This window comes from Spermophilus citellus (genome assembly GCF_964194105.1).
Source record: "Spermophilus citellus genome assembly, chromosome: 11".
Lineage (NCBI taxonomy): Eukaryota > Metazoa > Chordata > Mammalia > Rodentia > Sciuridae > Spermophilus > Spermophilus citellus.
The window spans coordinates 88140903-88159654 of NC_138192.1; the positions used below are offsets into that span (position 1 = coordinate 88140903).

At 33.6% G+C, this 18752-nt stretch overlaps 1 protein-coding gene across 1 annotated transcript in view; it reads left to right on the forward strand.

Annotated features, from left to right (window-relative positions):
• Positions 1-210: 210 nt before the first annotated feature.
• The window catches only part of FSIP2 (fibrous sheath interacting protein 2), a gene marked incomplete at its 3' end in the record, with an annotated part of 82527 nt that continues 63985 nt past the window's right edge, over positions 211-18752 (forward strand). The window contains exons 1-8 of the mRNA XM_081261732.1: positions 211-461; positions 771-896; positions 4565-4726; positions 5662-5751; positions 6697-6839; positions 7942-8083; positions 9430-9540; positions 13123-13262. Coding sequence (XP_081117858.1) covers positions 363-461; positions 771-896; positions 4565-4726; positions 5662-5751; positions 6697-6839; positions 7942-8083; positions 9430-9540; positions 13123-13262 — 1013 coding nt within the window. The 5' untranslated portion in view covers positions 211-362. The remainder of the gene's footprint in view (positions 462-770; positions 897-4564; positions 4727-5661; positions 5752-6696; positions 6840-7941; positions 8084-9429; positions 9541-13122; positions 13263-18752) is intronic.

Below are 18752 nucleotides of genomic sequence, written 5' to 3' on the forward strand. Positions count from 1 at the left end.
GGTGTGGAAAGCCAGAACCCCTCGTCGACGCGCTCAGGAGACCTTAACCAGCCACCTCGCAACCAAGCTTTGTGGGTTTGGATCTTCTGAGGGGATCTGGACTGCAGTCGGTCTCTGGGACCAGGCCTGAGTACCGGTCCTCCCAACCGGAGGGTTCTGGCCCCTGCGCGAGCCGCCACCGCCCGCGAGGCCGCTGCGCTGGTCCGCGTCCTCGACGTTCTAGCGGGAACGCGGCGGGTGGGGCCTCGAGACCCAGGGCACTGGCCATTGCCCGTCGGGTCGCGACAGAGGGACGACGGCGAAGCGCTGCTCGGGAAAGCGAGCCCGGAGGGCGGCGGGGGAGGACCGGGGCCTAGCCGGCTATGGAGCTGTACCTCAGAGCCTGCTCCAAGGCTGCCAATGTCGCCGCCACCAAGACGGGCTCCAGCAGCGTGGCCGCGGACAGTCAGCAGTGCGGAGATGTGAGTGGCCACAAGCCCGGGGTCTTTGTTCTCTGCTGGGTCTCAGGCCTGCTGGGGAGGGCCTAGCCACACAGGGCCTGGCCTTAGTGTAACGGTCCAGCCCTGCGCCCCCTTGGCGCGCACCCGCGGAGCTGGAGCAGGGGCCCCCGCGAGGCTGGAGGGCTTCACGGGCATCAGGTGCGAGCACCCCTGCAACCCGGAATGAGAGGCCAGGGCTTCCTTAGTGGGAGTGGGAGGAGACTGGCCTGAACCAAAGGGGTTCACCCACGGAAAAGAGGAACAACTAAAGTGTCCAATTGTGCCTGACAGGGTGTACACAAGACCCAGTTTCCAGGGGTGGGAGCCTCTCAGCTACTGGATTTGCCCCTTGGCGTCAAGCTGCCTGTGATTCCGGGAAGTAATACTGTTTTCTTTACTACGAATATAAGTGAAAAGGTAAACTGATTTTTAACTGTCTTTAGTTTTCTTTTTCCCTTTCTACTTGCTCTTAAATTCAGAGGCTACAGTATACAAAGTCCATTAAGGGAATTTGCGTTAACATTCATGAGAGAAAACAACAACAACAACAACAACAAACAATCAAACATACATCTATCCAGAGGCATTATTTATAATATATGTAAAGCATTTTCATCCTATATAATTTGGACAAAATCACGAGCCAGAAAGTTTTTATTGAGTTCTGTCTTAATTTATAACTTATGGAAGTTTATTAACAGTTTTAGTAATAATGTTTCACATATAACAACATAATTAGTTTTTATTTGCTTAAATATGTATTTTGAATGAAAGGTCAAAGGCTGCTATTGTTTCTGTGTTATGATTTTAACCAATAGTAATATTGGTTAATAACTAAACTCTCTTTCTAAAACACTTTTTGTGCGTGTGTGTGAGTTTTGAGCCCAATGCTGTTTTCACACACAACGTGGAAAAAGATGGCCCTGCCTCTATGAGGAGGTGGTCCCAAGATTTACCCCAATCTGGCCTTTCAGTCAAATCTCCAGAGCCTTGGCTACTTCAAGTACATGTCTTTTATAATCCACACATCCATACCGTGCTTTTGTCCTCCAGTCTCCTAGTTTAACAGTTTTTCTTCTCCCTAATCTATGAATCTGAGTCATTCTTCAAGATTCTTTGTGATCCAGTATAGACCTTGACTAGCTTATCTTTACTTAGAATTCACATGTCCTTGGTTTGACTGATCTCACTCAACACTCAGACTGGATTATAATGTTTACTTCTCTCAAATATTTTCATGTTTCTAGTCCTCAACTCTATCCCTGTCTGAAAACTCCCCAGCTTTTATTGAGAAATTCTTGAGATTCGGTATATTCTTATTGAGTGGTTACTTTGATCAATATTCCAAAAAGTTCTCTAAAAGAATTCTAAATGAACTCAACCCTTTCACTATGATGTCATCAGAAATAAGTGGAGCCCTTTGATATTTTATACTTGCTGAATATATTAGTTTGGTTCCTATAGTAAAATACTATAGACTATTTATCTATAAAACAAAAGAAATTTATTTACAAGGTTCTGGAGGTTGGAAATCTGAAATGAAGGTGCCAGCATGGTTGGATTCTGTTTAGCACCCTCTGCTTATAACCCTTAAGTGGCAGAAAAAGAGTTGATGAGCTGTCTGTGGTCTCTTATGAGAGCATTAGTACCATTCCTGAGGGCTCAACCTTCATGACTTAATTACCTCCCAGGACTCTACCTTTTAATAACACATTGGAAGCTAAGACTGCAAAATGTAAATTTGGGGGAACACTTACATTGTGTAACACCTAATAAATATGAGGACATACTTATAAAATTGGGAAATACTTATTTCCCAAAATAAGTTTTATTTCTGACAAAAACATAATTACTTTTTGAAAGCTAATCTGTTCTACTTGAATATAGTAAGCTAAGATATAGATAGGAGAAAGAAGTTCTGTATTCTCTTGCACATATAGTGACTAGAGGTAATGATAGTGTACTCTATATTTTGTCTTAAAATTTTTTGAATGTTTTCACCACAAAGGAATGATGCATATTGAAGATATAAATGTGTTCACTCTGATTTGAACACTACACAATTTATGCATGCATTAAAATATCCCATGGTACCCCATAAATGTATACCATTGTTATGTATTAATTTAAAAAAAATAAGCCAACCTCACAAAATTTGTGTCATATCTACACAAATTTATTGCTAAATTTGCTTGAAATTTATTCAAGTACTAGTCATACAATGATATAATTTCTCTTTAGCATAGAAACTTAGCCCTGTCTTTTATCTGCTGCTTCTAATATGTTTATTACCATTTTTTCAATCAATAAATTCATTTGTATATTACTTTTTAAAAATATATTTTCTATTACTTATTCCAAAATTATTCATTTGACCATAATTAGGTACCAGGCCAGCTCCCTGAAGACTGACTTTATGAGATTATTTTTTCTCAGCATTATATATTTGATGAAGTAAATCTTTATTATTTTTATATATAGAAAAACCAGTTATTTCTATTGACAACAAAGGGTTACCCTGGCTTTAATGAATCATGTATTAAAAGGTAATACCTTTTCTTTGCTTAGGTAATCAGGTTTCACCTTGAGAAACATATGCCTGGCACAACTAAAAGTCAACAGTTGCCTTGTGCAGTGGTGCACACCTGTAGTCTCAGGGACCTGTGAGGCTGAAGTAGGAGGATTGCAAGATTGAGGGCAGCCTCATCAACTGAGACCCTTTCTCAAAATGAAAGAAGTAAAAATAACAAAGGGATGGGAAATGTAGCTCAGTGGTGGAGTACCCCTGGGTTTAATCCCAGTACCACCCTGGAGGTAGGGGGGAAAGGGGGAAAATTTAAAAGAAAAAATAAATAAATAAAGGTCAAAAACACCTAAACAAAATTGAAAACTAAATATCACCATCTAAAAGAGACAGTCCCCTCCTCAACTTATTATTATTGATTGTTTCCTTTACAGGAGAGATGTCTTTCTCATTGAATTAAAGACATTATGCTAGCAGATTCTTTTCTATGCTTTTCAGAGAAGCATTTTGTAAACAGGAAATTTGGTTTTCTGATTTGGCCACTTGGAAGGAATTAAAGTTTAGTGTTAACAGGGGGTCAGAAACTTAACAAAGAAGATTTTCAGTAATAAGGGAGAATTATTATACTATTATGGACCTCCTCTCTACCCTTTTGTGGAAGTCTTTGTAGGGTCCCACCCAGCCAGCCTTCTGAGTACTTATAAAAGTATTGAACAAAGTTATATCTGTAGTCAAATCTGTAGGTCACCAATCAATAGCTGCAGTCATGTGTGGATCATGCACTGTGTTGTGTGATAGTGTTCATGGAACTAGATGCCTGCAGAAAAGGCACATGCTCCCTGGTTTTCCAGCTCTCCCACATATTCCACTTCTTTCACCTGATTCCAAATCTGGCTTTTTTTTTTTCTTTTGACTCACACTTGTGTTGTTGTAGCCAAACTTAGATAGGATGCAAAAACCCCCTCATTTCCTATAAATATGTTTTAAAGTTGGCTCTTCGGTGGTTGAACTATGTAGATCTAGAGTTTGCTTTGAATGTAGAAGTTTCTTTCATTGAAGACCCAAAATACAATGACTCTTTAACCCCAAAGTTTTAACATCTGAGTTTTGCTTTTACTGTTTGTTCAAGTTATGTCCATTTAATTACATTGAAAGATTTTCTTTTTCAGATGTTGACATATAATTAATATAATTAATACTATCCTTTTAAATGTAATGCCATGATCTGATAGAGGAATTTAGAAAGGGAGGATCTTAGCATTGCTTTATGCCTTTAAAAAATTCTACACTTTACCTTTTCTTTTCCTCTCCTCCTGTCTTCTCTGGATTAGGGTCAGAGACTGATACAGATCAGTGAGTTTGGGTCCTTAGAATAATTCATGTAATTGAGAAAAAGAAGAGGATAATAGTGTTTAAACTTGCTTCAAGTAAATCTTTCCATTGGAGTTTCTCCTGTTCAGATTCTTCCACCGTGTTTTATTTCTAGTCATCTCAATAGGTTATTTAAATTTGAAAATGCACCAATTTTACATATGTAATATTTTTGAATCTGTGTTTGCAGCTCTTTCGACCATCCTACGGTTTTAACCTGACAGATCCTTATTGTCAGCTTTTGGAAAACCAGTATAAAAACCTCCATGATCCACATTTAAGAGCCTACTATAAGCGCAAAGATATCCTGAGGAGACTAAAGAAAGGTGGCTACATCACCAGCAATAATAAAGTGGGTTAAACTTACTTTTTGTAAATGAAAAAAAAAAAACTTAAAAATTTCATACATGCGTGCTTCTATACCTGCCTGGAGAGCTAGTATCACCTTTAACTTAGAATAGTCAGTGTTTGAGCCAAAGGAAATCAGACAACAGGTGTTTCTAAATGAAACTAATTCTTCACCTTTTTTTCTTTGAAATATCACGATTATAAATAAGTAATTTATGATGGTAAAAATATATTATTTGCCTCAGCTGTATTACAGTCTTGTTTATTTGTCTCTAATGGCACTGTACCCTTGTCAGGATTATGAACCATATATGTTTTAAGGTGATTCTTTTTAGTTATTCATAATATTATTCTTCATTTTAACATAATTCTAAAAGTATGAAATATAATTTTTTTTCTTATTCAGTCCCCAAAACCTCCCATTTCCCTCTTTTCCTTCCTCCCCTATTTCCCTTCACTCTACTGATCTTTCTGCTATTATAGTTTTTTTTTTTTTTCTTATTAGTTTCTTATGTATGTACATGATGGTGAGATTCACTGTGGTGTATTAATATAAAAAATTAGATGAAATAGGACTGTTCACTCTGTTTGAATCCCAATGGAATGGTCTTACTTGAGTTAGACATTTATAATTATAATCTGAATTATAATTAATCAGAATTACTATTTCAATAACTTCAATTAATTGTTAGTAATAAATTCCTTATTATATTATAGGTCATTTTGGATAGAAATTTTAAAAATATTATTTTATATTCTACAAATTCTTTGTATTCTACTTTATATTCAACAAATATAAGATACTATCCTTGATACTATTACTATTGATACCAAAATGTGATTAAATTTTATGTCTCTACTATTTTTCCTCTGCAAAGTGATTATTACTTTTATATATTATATATTTAAAATATTTATACATTTTTGTTTTTCTTTTAGATTGTGTGTACCTTGAAGGAATTAAATAAATACAGGCAATATCTCACCAGCTTAAAATTAGACTTTGAAAGAAACTATGTAAGGGAACAAGTAAGTTAAATACTTCAATTTGATTTCTTTAAGCAGTTTAGAAAAAAAAAATTTGTTTGTGTGTGTGTTTTTAATAACACTTTGACTTTTAATTGTTGACAAAGTAATTCAGTATTTTTCTGAATAAAAAATTAGAACAGGAATAGACAATATTTGTAAGTTGGCTATCTTTGACCAAAAATAGGAAAGGAATTAGTTCATGCATTAAATCACTAAAGGTGACTGACTTAATATGGAAATTAAATTTCTGGTCAAATGTGTTACTTCTGCTTGATCTGTGGCAAATAGGAAGTATCTTGTGACAGCAAGATTCTTAAACTGTAATCCAAAACCGGTTAAGCAGTAGGAAGAAAACAGTATGAAGAATTTCTATGGTGTCCTACAGAACATGTACACTGTGTGGTTGTACTCACGTCCATGCACCTGCATTTATTCTATCAAAATGTTCTTCTTAAAGGTGCAATGGAATTCTTGGCCATAGAATGAGCAGTTATAGGCAGTGACTTCCTTCTGATTTTTAACTCTAAGCTGTATATGGGGCACATCTGTGTTAGAGAGAGAGAGGGGGAGAACATTCAGGTTTTAGGGGCAAGAAAGTTAATTCAAAATAAGGAAACGTGTGTCTTTGTAAATTTAGAGAGTTGGATTAAAATGAGAATGACTTCCCTACACTTTTAAGTGTTGTGTATCTTTCCCCACTTGCCCTCTACTTCTCCGATGATCTTATTTAATTTCTTTAAAACAGGTATACAAATGAAGGGTTTATCTCTAATTTTCAGAGAAATAAATCTTCATTTTGGTTTGGTTGTCTTTGTGTCTAATAGATTCAAAATAGACTTAAGTGCAATTAAATGATTAATAATTTATGCAATTTAGAAATACTAATGGCTCTATTTCTGGGAAATATAAGAAATTACATATTTATAATATACATTTCTAAACTAGAAAATGATTGCAAAACAACTACGTAGACTGCAGGAAACCAATCATCTTCCTGAATGTTCTGAAATTGCACACTTCCAGAATTGGTTGTTACATGAGGGCGCTGCACAATCTATTAAGGACCAGGAGAGGTTAATAAGACACAGGTAAGACTGAAATTAATGCATATTTTTACATGTATATTATGAACTCAAATAAATTGAAAAAATACTGGAAAACATTGAAGGCAAGATTTTTTTTCTTTTAAATAGTAGATACTACTTAACTCCCTTATAGTCCTTAGTGTGGAAAGGAAGAAGGTGGGGAGACAAAGAGATACAGGGATTGGGAACCTTAGTATCAAGGCTGTGAAAGAAAATTTAAGCTTTACCAGAGAAAATAAACTTAAACCAAGAGGTAAGCCAAACATATGACTGAAGGAAAAACAGGTCCAAAACCCCCCTCTATAGAAGGAGAGGAAGGGAAAATATTTTTAGCACATGTTGAAAACAAGTTTTTATGATCTATTTTTAGGGTCTGACAGCATTAAAGGCAGTTAATACAAAGCCCAAAACTTTCTAGTTTAAGATACCTGATGCAAAATATGAACATAAGCTATCTTTAAAAAAATTAAAAATCATGTAAATTAATTCAGATATTACTCAGTCATTAACATTCCATTGTCAAATCTGTATTTTTAGGTGAAGGTGGGTGACATTCTTTTTCCTTCACTAGGAGTTGAAAGATTAGACTGTATTATCTGAATTTTACTTTTTAATTTTTATTCCACAGATATATTTTGCAATAATACCATAAGATATTTATGTACCAGAGACCCAGACTATAAATGGAAGATTTGTTCAAAGATATATAAATTACAAGGACTCACTTTGTTTTCAGAAAATTCAATTTTTTTTTCTGGATTTGAAGTTGCAGCTTCATTTATATCAACATTCTTTCCAACTTCATATTGCTAAACCTACTGAGTTTTGAATGCTTACTGTGCAAATGCTTTAATTAGTATGATACACATTGTCCCATTGCCTTGGCTATGACAACATATACAAATGGAATAGGAAGACTTTAAAATGAGTAAAATATTATGAGTCAAGCTCACTTTAAGGTCTGTGAACAGGACTACTGGAAAAAAAATTCTGTAGTTCAAAAAGTGAAAAGCAAGCAAAGAGATGATTTGGGAATATCAAAACATAAGATACCATAGTGCAGGAAACATCCAATTCACTTCATGATATTTGCACTCTTTCTCAGGTATCTGGATATGATATGTAGGGAATTAGAACAAATAGAGCGCACAGCAGAAGAACATCGCCTACTCCAGAGAGATAGAGAAGAGAGGCGTCAGCGGGAACACACAAGAAGAAAACTTAACCTTCGCAGAAAAATGGAAGAAGTGAGACATAATAGATTTAAAATATTGAGAGGAAAAATTGTGTACACTTTTCTCCATTTGTAAATAATGTATGCCATAATGCATGAAGTCAGTTCAAGTCATTTCACTTCTAAATAATTTATACCCATTAAACTATTTTCAGAATTATAATGTATAAATTATTACATAAAAATTAAGGCAGAGACCACACACTATACATATAAATCAAGTTCTGCTCCTCTCCTCTTTGGGGACAGGCATCTATGTAGCCCAGGTTAGACTCCTACTCCTGGACTCAAGGTATCCTCCCATCTCAGCCTCCTGAGTCTGGAATTACAGGCATTCACCACCACTCCTAGCTTAACTTCCGCAGTGTGAAAGAGTTACTGGACACACTTTCACTTTCCTATATCACTCTGTGTGAAGGAAAAAATTTTGAATTTATATTTAGTAAAAAATAATTATGGCCCATTGTGGTGGTACATGCCTGTAATCCCAGGTACTTAGGAAGCTGAAGCAGGATTTCAAATCCGAAACCAGCCTGACAATTTAATTTAGCAGGAGACTGAACAATATTTATTCACCAGCCAGCCTGGCACTAGCTGGTGGGAAGAGGAGGCAGGCTGCAAGTCTACACTGTTTGACCCCCTCCAGAGGTTAGAGCACACCTTCTAAAGCATATCAGTACTTTATTCACAAGTGGCTATTGCTATATTTCAAAACTAAAAACAAACATCATAAGATCTAAGATCATAAGTAGAAGGGGAAGTGGGTAAAAATGACTGTAGTTGAGTACAAGTTGAAAAATGGTTACTATTATCTAGGCAAACATTAACATTTTATGTAGTTAGGGTGCACAAGTACAGGATATAAGAATAGAAGGAACAATTTCATCATTTTGCGTTGCCAATATACTATGCTAAGCAAATGTTGATAGGTACAAAGGCAGGGTTTTCCCATGGGAGAAGCATTTCTTACATGACATGGAGTTTGGGGATAAAATGGAGTCTTTTGGTCATTGCCTATATAGCCTGGCCATAACAGTGATGATACCCTGTCTCAAAATAAAAAATAAAAAGAGCTGAGGGTGAAGCTCTTATGAAGAGTGCTTATGCAAAGCCCTGGGTTCAATCCATAGTACCACAATAAACAAACCAACCAACATGCTACCTGCTTTTATAAAATAGGAAACATAGTGGGGGGCGGGGAAAGCCCATTCCAAAGCCACTGTATGACTTTGCTTATGCTTGACCAGAATAGATGCTTGTTAGGCCCTTGAGTTGTCTAATTTTTGGGGTGGTGGAACAAAATTAAGGTATCCCTGGGAAGGGAACAAACACCAAGTCTAGTAACATTGTGCTCTCTAGGAATGGAAGACAAAAGAGATGTTACTTCTGACAAGGATTGGAGAAGATGTTAAAAGAGAACAGAGGGTAGAAGAACAGCGGCGTAAATATAGAGAAGAGAGTGACAGAAAGGTAGGGTGAACTCTAGTTGGGGCTGTTTGAAGAGAGGATTTTTCCAACGTAAAAATCACTGCAAGATGACCATGGACCAGTTGCCCTAGATAATATGCATTATACAAAACTGAAATTTATAAACAATTTTTTGGGGGACTTTGTCTCACTATGTTGCCTAGACTAGCCCCAAATTCCTAGGCTTAGATAATCCTCTTGCCTTAATCTCCTGAGTTACTGAGACTTCAGCTGTGTACCTCCACACCTGCCTATAAACATTTTTACTATATTTTAACTGAAATATTTTTCTATAATGTACAACATATTGCTCTGTTATTTGATATAATTACCTTTGGCTTTAGCTTTATACCACATGCTGTAGTTATAATTCTTATAAAAATTAAATAACCAATTTAGTTTTTCTGAGAATGAGAAATTCTTAGTAAAAGTTTTGATTTTTTTCTCATCAATTTATTTTTTAAGCTTAACTGTTTTTAATGTTAATAACATGTAATGAGTTGTGATATAAAGTGTAAATTAGAATAAGAAAAGAGATAACATCCATAAACTAATTATAACCTTATTAACTTTTTAGCACACACATAGACATATACCCATGCATAATGTTTCCATGAATATTTGTTTATTTCAACAAATAATTAAATATATGGTACTATATCTTACAGACTGCTTGGAGATTGTCTCTTCTTTTAGTGAAATACCATTAGCAACTTTCCGTGTCAATAAGTATGCAATTTTTACCACTTTCTTTATTTTTTTTTCCTCATAGAGACTATCATTCTTTTCTGAGAGCAATAGAATGCTACATTTTTTTTAAACTTTTTGACTGATATCAATTCTATTCAAGGAATCCTGGTCACTCCAACTTTCTTTTGATTAGCATTAGCATGACATTTTCTTTTTTAAATTTTTATTATTATTATTATTTTTCTAACTTTTAAAACTCTATTAATTCACCAGGCTGGGCATGGTGGCACATGCCTGTAATCTCAGCGGCTCAGGAGGCTGAGGCAGGAGGATCATGACATGAAAGCCAATCTCAGCAAAAGTGAAGCCCTTAGCAACTCAGTGAGACCCTGTCTCTATAAAATGCAAAATAGGGCTGGAGATGTGATTCAATGGTCGATTGTGCCTAAGTTCAATACCCAGTAACCCCCCCCCACCACCACCACCAAAAAAAATCCCTCTATTGGCTCATTTTCTGTGTTCCTTGTTTGGACATACTTCTCATATAGAAGGATTTGACTATTTTATTCAATCTGAAAGTCTCTGCCTTTAAGTTGTTTAATGCATTTATATTTGATATTATGATTAATATGTTTAATTTTATACCTATAATCTCAGTATTTGTTTTCTGTTTGTCTAATTTTTTCTTTATTGACTTATTCCACATTTTCTGCCTTCTTCTGTGAATTTTTAAATTTTAATTATTTTTAAAATTAATTTTATTGGAATTTAATTTTTTTTCTGTTTTATAATTTGGTGCTTTGTGGCTTAGTTGCTCTAGGAATCATGGTATGCTATTATTAGTGTACACCTTACAGTGCTATTACTCTACATACTATAAGAATGTTACAGTAATATACTTTATTTTCTATTTTCCTTTGGTCTTTATCTGTTTCAGTCATTCATTTTACATATATATATATATATATATATATATATATATATATAATGTGTGTATATATATATGTATGCATATATATTATTTTTAGAACCTGAGCCATATGTATATATATAAATCTCATAATACATTGACATATGTCTAAACAGTAATTTATATACTAATATCATTTAAATAGTAAATCTTATATATTTAGCCATGTGCTTACCAGTTTCAGTGTTCCTCATTCTTTTTTGTATATCTATATTTTCTTCTGGTATCTTAACTTTCTTCTTTCTGAAGGGTTTTCTTCAATACTTCTCCTAGTCAATTAATTTGTATGTCAGAAAAACTATGTTAAATTTATGTTGAAAGATTTTCTTTGGATATATGTTAGCTCATATTTCAATTAATAGCAGATAGATATAGAGTTCCCCATTGACCTTTTGTTTTATTTTAGACCTTAAAATATGTTTTCTGCTCTCTTTTCTACAGCTGTTCTTAACTTTGTTTCTATGTAACATAACTTTTTTTACCCCTGGCAACTTTTAAGATTTTCTTTTTATCACTAGTTTTGAGAAATTGGATTATTATATGCCTGATGACATTTTAGTTGTTTTCTGTTAAATTGGTTATTTGGGCTTCCTGAGCCTGCAAATTTATGATTTTTATCAACTTTGGAACACTATAGGTCATTATTGTTAAATATTTATTTTATATTGTCTTTTCTCTTTGCAGGCATTAAACTGCTTGAAGCTATCACATGTCTCTGAAACTTTTCTTTTTTTCCATATATTTACTTTTGAATAGTTATTCTTGCTGAATTCATGTCAGTTTCTTTTGTAATATCTATATTGTCATTAATGTATCCTTTCCATTACTTAGCTCATATATCATAATTTTATCTTGGCTTATATTACATCTGCTATGTCTCCTATTTAACTGGTAAACACACAGGATGCAGTTACATTTACTATATTAATGCTATTTCTTTAATTCTAACATTTGTGTCTTTTATGAGTTGATTTTAGTGCATTGATTAATTTTTTCTATGGGTTATGTTACCCTGCTTTCTTATATACCTTTCATTCTTTGACTGAATGCCAATTATTGGGAATTTTACTTTGTGTACAGGATATTTTTCCATAGGTATACATATTCCTTAGCATTTTTCTTATATATATGTAATTTATTTGGAAAGTTTGATTATTCATGTCTTTCTAAAAATAAATTTTTAGACAAAGCCAGAGCTACATTTGATCTAGGACGAGTTAGTTCTTATTACTGAGGTAAGACTCATTTTAGTACTCTTCCCAATGTGATTTGAAGTCTTTCCAGTGCAACCAGTAAAAATAGATATAATTTTGATCTTAAGATTGATGCAATTACTACTCTTTAGAATGCAATTTCATTCTTTAGAATAGTCCTTTATGCAATCTTAGTTTCATTATGCATATGTTCTGATCCATTTTCTTGCTGAATATAAAACTCTCTGAGGATCTCTGGGTTTCTTTCTCATAAGTTATCTTCTTTCCGCTACATTCATAGCCTATACTAGCACAGAAATTCACAAAAAGAAATCACATTTCATATATTATGTTATGTTTGCCTGTGGTAAACCGAGGTGATGTTTGCTTAGGCCTCCAGGAATCTTCTAATTAAAAATTATTTAATTAGAAAAATTATTTAAGTTTACCAGGATAAGAATAACAGACCCTATTTGAAGAGAAATTGTACTAGTTCCCCAAAAGTGTGCAATGAGTTCAATTGTATCTGAATGTTAAAAATGTTCTTCATACTTGACCACAGATAGATGTGTACCCCTTACTGCCCTCCCACTTTTGTGCTTAGTGTGAACTTACAAGTCACAAAACAGATTGCACATTTCCAATATACAGTCATATTTTAAATAGTATTTTTGTATCTATAAATGGCAAATTGATGTTAACCAAATTGATGTTATTTTTGAAATGTTTTAGAAACAAGTCCTGCTAGAGAAAAAAATGGCTTATCATTTACAAAAAATGCATGATACCGGCTTTAAAGAAGATATAGGGAAAAGTACGTTAGAAAACAGTGGACAAGATGGAGCCATTTATGAATGTGAGGACATCAAAAGGCAATGTAGCTAAGTAGGACATAATTATCTATGTAAAAATCCTTTTGTAGTATTTTGTGTGCTTACACTTGGTTCAAGGGTCTAACCTAATAATTTTCATATTACGGTTTAAGTTGAATGATGGATATTTATGTGTAAAATATATAGCAAACTGAAACAATGTTATGAAGTGACTCAAGAGATGAGTTTTCCTCTACTGTAGTTCCTATACTACTGAAAATATAGAATTGGGTGTGTGATAACTGCTATTGTGATAATTGTGTGTGTGATAATTGCTGGTTACCAACCAATGAAAATATACAGCACCAGGAAATAAAAAGGGGAAGATAAGAAAGAATGTAGGATGTACACAAGCAAGAACTTAAAAAATGAAGTGTAAAGACGGAATACAGAATATAGAGCAGTGACATCACTATGCCCAATCCATACCAGATTCGTTTTTATTTATAACATTATAAAACTAGTGAATTCCATCCCTCATTTGCTGGCTCAAATGTAAAAGAGTATATGGGTTTTAACTATCTATGACTACGTAATAATATTACATAGGAAAGAACATGATGTCAATCCTGTTTCTTTCTTATCCTATTTCTCTGTTAGAATCTCCTTGTGACTTTCCAGCAGATTGACTGACTAGTTTCAGCTGGCTCTTTTTTTTTTTTTAATTGAGTACAAATCTATTGTGTGCACTGTTCCCCAATTGCATTTAAAACTCTGTTCTGATGTTTTCTTCTCCTGCCCCAAAAGCTGTTGCCTATTAAAAGTAGCTCAGACTGCTTAGGCAAGCATTCATTGCTAAAAGGAATCCATTCCAAATTTTAAATTTTAATTTTTATTCCACACTATACACTTTTGAAGATGATATCTATGATTTAGGGATAAGATGAACAGGTTCTGGAGCCAGACTGCCAAGGTCCAACTCATTTTATGGCCTTGTAAATGGCGTGAGCAAATTACTTAAGCTCTCAGAAACAGTTTAACCATCTAAAAACAAAGATAATACCTCAAATAATTTCTATAAAGAACCCCCACATTCTGGCACATAGTAAGCAACATTTTTCGTTGCTGTTTTCATTTGTCTGTCAAATAAGACTACTGACATTCCTAAAATACAGGTTACATTTCCTGCTTCTCTGCCTCTTTACCCAGTTTTCTCAGTTTAGAATGATTTTCTCACTCTAATCAAAATCCTACAATACTTTAAGCCTCATTTTAAGCCTTCATTAAGTCTTACTTGATAACCCAATGGTAAGATACTTCTCTTTTGAATCCCTTCAATAGTTTGTAACATTCAAAATGCACTTATTACAGACTTTCCACTGCCTTAATCACTCCCACCTTTTTGTGTCACAGAGCTTCAAGAAAAATATATATGCTAGCCAGACATCATGGCACAAACCTGTAATCCCAGCAACTCAGGAGGCAGAAGGATTACAAGCTCAAGACCTGCTTTAGCAACTTTGCAAGGCCTAAGCAACTTAGTGAGACACTGTCTCAAAATAAAAAATGAAAAGGACTAGGGACGTAGCTCAGTTGTATACCTGGGTTCATCCCCTGGTCCCAAAAAGAAATTGTATATTAAATGTATATTTGATAAATGGGTTGATTCAGTCTGTTTAATTCTTTGAGGCAATGATAGCAATCTCATGCTTCAGATAAGAAATCACTTTAGTAACTCTATATACCCCAACATATTTGTCAACTATCTCATTTAATAGGAAAAGAATGTCAAGTGTTACCTTAAATACTTATTACTTCACATCTTTTTCTATGAACTGGTAGTATATTATGAATTTATAATAATATGACAGAAGAACAATAATATGTATTTCACAAATAAAATTGTTTTATACCACTATAGTAATGTCATTTTCCACCAAGTTGAAACTTTCAGAGGATGGAAAGGAGGGAGTATTAGAAGATTCTTCTTCAATGGTCAGTGAGGAAACAGATCACTCTCACATTTTACATCTCTGATGTAAACTCATTGAGCACATATGCAGTCAAGTTATTGCCCACCTAAACAGCTATAAAAAGAAACTCTAATTATCTCTATCAGAAAAAAAGGAATATATATATATAGATAGATAGATAGATATACATACACACACACATACATTTGTGCATTGTATAAAACAAATATTCTATCTTCTTTTATAATATACATTTACATTTGCTTGTGCCAGACTATAATGCAAATCCAACAATTGCAGTAATCACTGTAGGCTGGTAGATCTTCAGCCCAGTCATTATTCTGGTATGCATTCTCATGGTAGAGAAAATTATATGTTCCAATAGACTGCAGTATGGATTTTTCTTTGTAACAGAAAAAAATTCTGTTTCTGAAAGCATGTCCCATTTCATATCTCTCTCCATCTTCTCCCATATCACCCCACAATCCTGCATATAGATTAGCAAGTGGCTCATATCCTGGACATAAAACGTATAAAGTCTATCTGGTACTTCTGTTATCACTGTGATTAAAATCCAATGTTTTGTTACATGTTTTAATTAAGCTTCTCCAAAGAAGAAAAAGACGACTTATGATGATATAAAAGTAGTTTATCCAGTTCCTGAGCAGAAATCACAGAAAGGACTACCTGGTAATTGAATCTTATTATAAGAAATACTAAATGCTAAGTATAATAATGTTTTGGAGAAAGACCAAACTTGGTAATGACTTCTTTCACTTAAGTGCAGATAAATTCTCTGTATCTTTTGACAAATGATTGATTTAGAGTGGTACTAGCAACTACACTATTTATAATACAGAGTACCTATCTAAATTGCAAAATATTTTTAATACTAAAAGTAATTTTAGGAAAACTGAAATGGTTTAGAAATTACTCTAAAGCCTCTGTGAACTTTATTGAAATGTCAACTTTTATATTTCTTATACTATGTCATTTCATGTTGTCCATTGGAGCTCAATAGATTAGAGTGTGAGTCCAAACAACAAAAATGTTTTCTAATAATATACCATAAAAATGTGAGACTTAAAAATTAAACAGTGTGACTCACCATTAAATTTAACATTTAAAATTAATTAATTTATGGACATTAAATCACCTGGTTCTTAAAGACTAGAATCTAAAAAGAGCAAATCCAAACCCTTTCTTCCTGAGTATACAGTATGCTTATTTCACCAGAACTGAGAAACCTGAATTATTTCATTTCCAGATATTAATGTGTCATTCCATTTCATTGTTATTTCATGAATATGATGAGGCACCAACAATATTTTGATTATCATTTTCCTATAAGAAATACTACCATATTTTTTCTCTGGTTATTTCCGATTATTTTTGGAGGGTTTTAGTTTTCAACAACTTATGATGTGTCTAGATGTGAATGTCTTTGTTCCTAGTCCCCTTCCACTGGATTCTTGGAACTATATAAATTTATATCTATTATAAATTTACATAGAATAGACTTACCTCCACCAACAAAAAGAACTGTCATCTAATTCTGGTGATCATCATAAACTTTTCTAGAAAATACATTTACTATATCACTTATTCTTCAACTACTTATATATAGATATAATATAAATACCATTTTAAGATATTTTAATACTAATATATGATATTGTATTCACTCTTCATTTTTCTGTTGATGACTGTATTAGATAATTTAAACAATTTATGATTCACTGACTATACTTGTATGTATAAATCACCTGGTAAACATGGACAAGTGATTCTTTAGGGATTCTGGGCCATCTCTTCTCTTATGAGAAATTACCATCTCTTGTCAGTTTTCATCCTGGATTGATTTTATTGGATTTAGAAGAGTTCTTAATCATGTTTGATACTCCTCACTTATTATACATGTATATATGGCATAGCAAATATTTTCTTAAAATTTATGATTTATGTCTATTTTTGGATATATGGAAGTCCAATATAATAAAATTTAATCTTTATAATAAAATAATTTGTATATTTTATTATGTTTTATTTTAGATTTATTTGGATGATCTCTTTTTGACGTTATAGAGACATGAGTCTCTTAGTTGTGAAAAATATTTTCAGTTATTAATGATATTCTTAAAACTTATTAAATATATCAAATATAAACCAAAACACACAGAAGAGGATAATGAACCTTTGTGTGCCTATTATTCATTTTCAATAACTCATGGACAATCTTCAATCTTGCCATTACCCTCAAACTCTATACCTGTGGCCATATTGTTTTTGTTTTGTTTTGTTTTTAGATGTATTATTTTTGAGATATGTATAATATTATTTCATCCATCAGTATATCAACATATAACTTTAGAAGATTAGGATTTTTTTGCATTTTTTTAAAATTAGAGCTTAATTGTTGTATATAGTAGTTGGGTTCATCCCAACAAACTTATACATGCATGGAAATCAATTTCAGTTTATGATCTCTCCTTTCCTTCCCCCTTTTCCTCCCTATCCCCCCCTTCCCCTCTTCTTCCTCTGCACTACTAGACTTCCTTTCACTTGTCTATTAATTTGTATTTGATTATTTTTTAATAATATTATCCTTCCCTCCTGCTTCCCTTTATTTTACTCTAGCTTTTGCATATGATAGAAAATATTCAACCTTTGAGTTTCTGCGTTTGGCTAACTTAGCATGATATTATTCATTTTCATCTATTTACCAGAAAATGACAAAATGACATAGTTTCATTCCTTTTAATGGCTGGATTGAACTCTGTTTTTTGTTTTGTTTTGTTTGTGTGTGTATCTGTGTATTTATGTGTCTGTGTGTGTATGTATATAGATATATACCCACACAGTTTCTTACTCCATTCATTTATTGTATTATTTTATTTATTTATTTTTTTTTTTGGTACTAGGGATTCAACTCATGGGCACTCAACCACTGAGCCACATCCCTAGCTCTATTTTGTATTTTATTTAGAGTCAGGGTCATACTGAGTTGCTTAGCACATCACTGTTGCTGAGGTTGGCTTTGAAAATGCGTTCCTCCTATATGAGCCTCCCTAGTCACTGGGATTACAAGCATGTGCCACCAAACCCAGCCCTATTCATTTATTGATGGACATTGGAGTTGATTTAATAATTTAGCTATTGTGAATTGTGCTGCTATAAACATTGATATGGCTGTGTTGCTGTAGTATGCAGATTTTAGATCTGTTGGGAAAATACCCAGGAGTGGCATAGTGAGGTCATATGAAAGTTTCATCCCTCGTTTTTTGAGGAATCTCCATACCGCTTTTAAGGCTGGTTGTACTAGTCTGGAGTCCCACAAATAATGTGTAACTGTGCCTTTCTCCCTACACCTCATCAGCACTAATTGTTCTTTGTATTCTTGATCTTTGCCATTCTAACTGGCATCAGATGGAATTTTAGGATAGTTTTCATTTGCATTTCCCTGATTTTTATTTTGTGTTTCTTTTACTGAGAAATGTATGTTTAGTTTTTCTCCATTTATTGATTTGGGTTATTTGTAGGGGTTTTTTTGTGCTAATATTTTTTACTTCTTTGTATA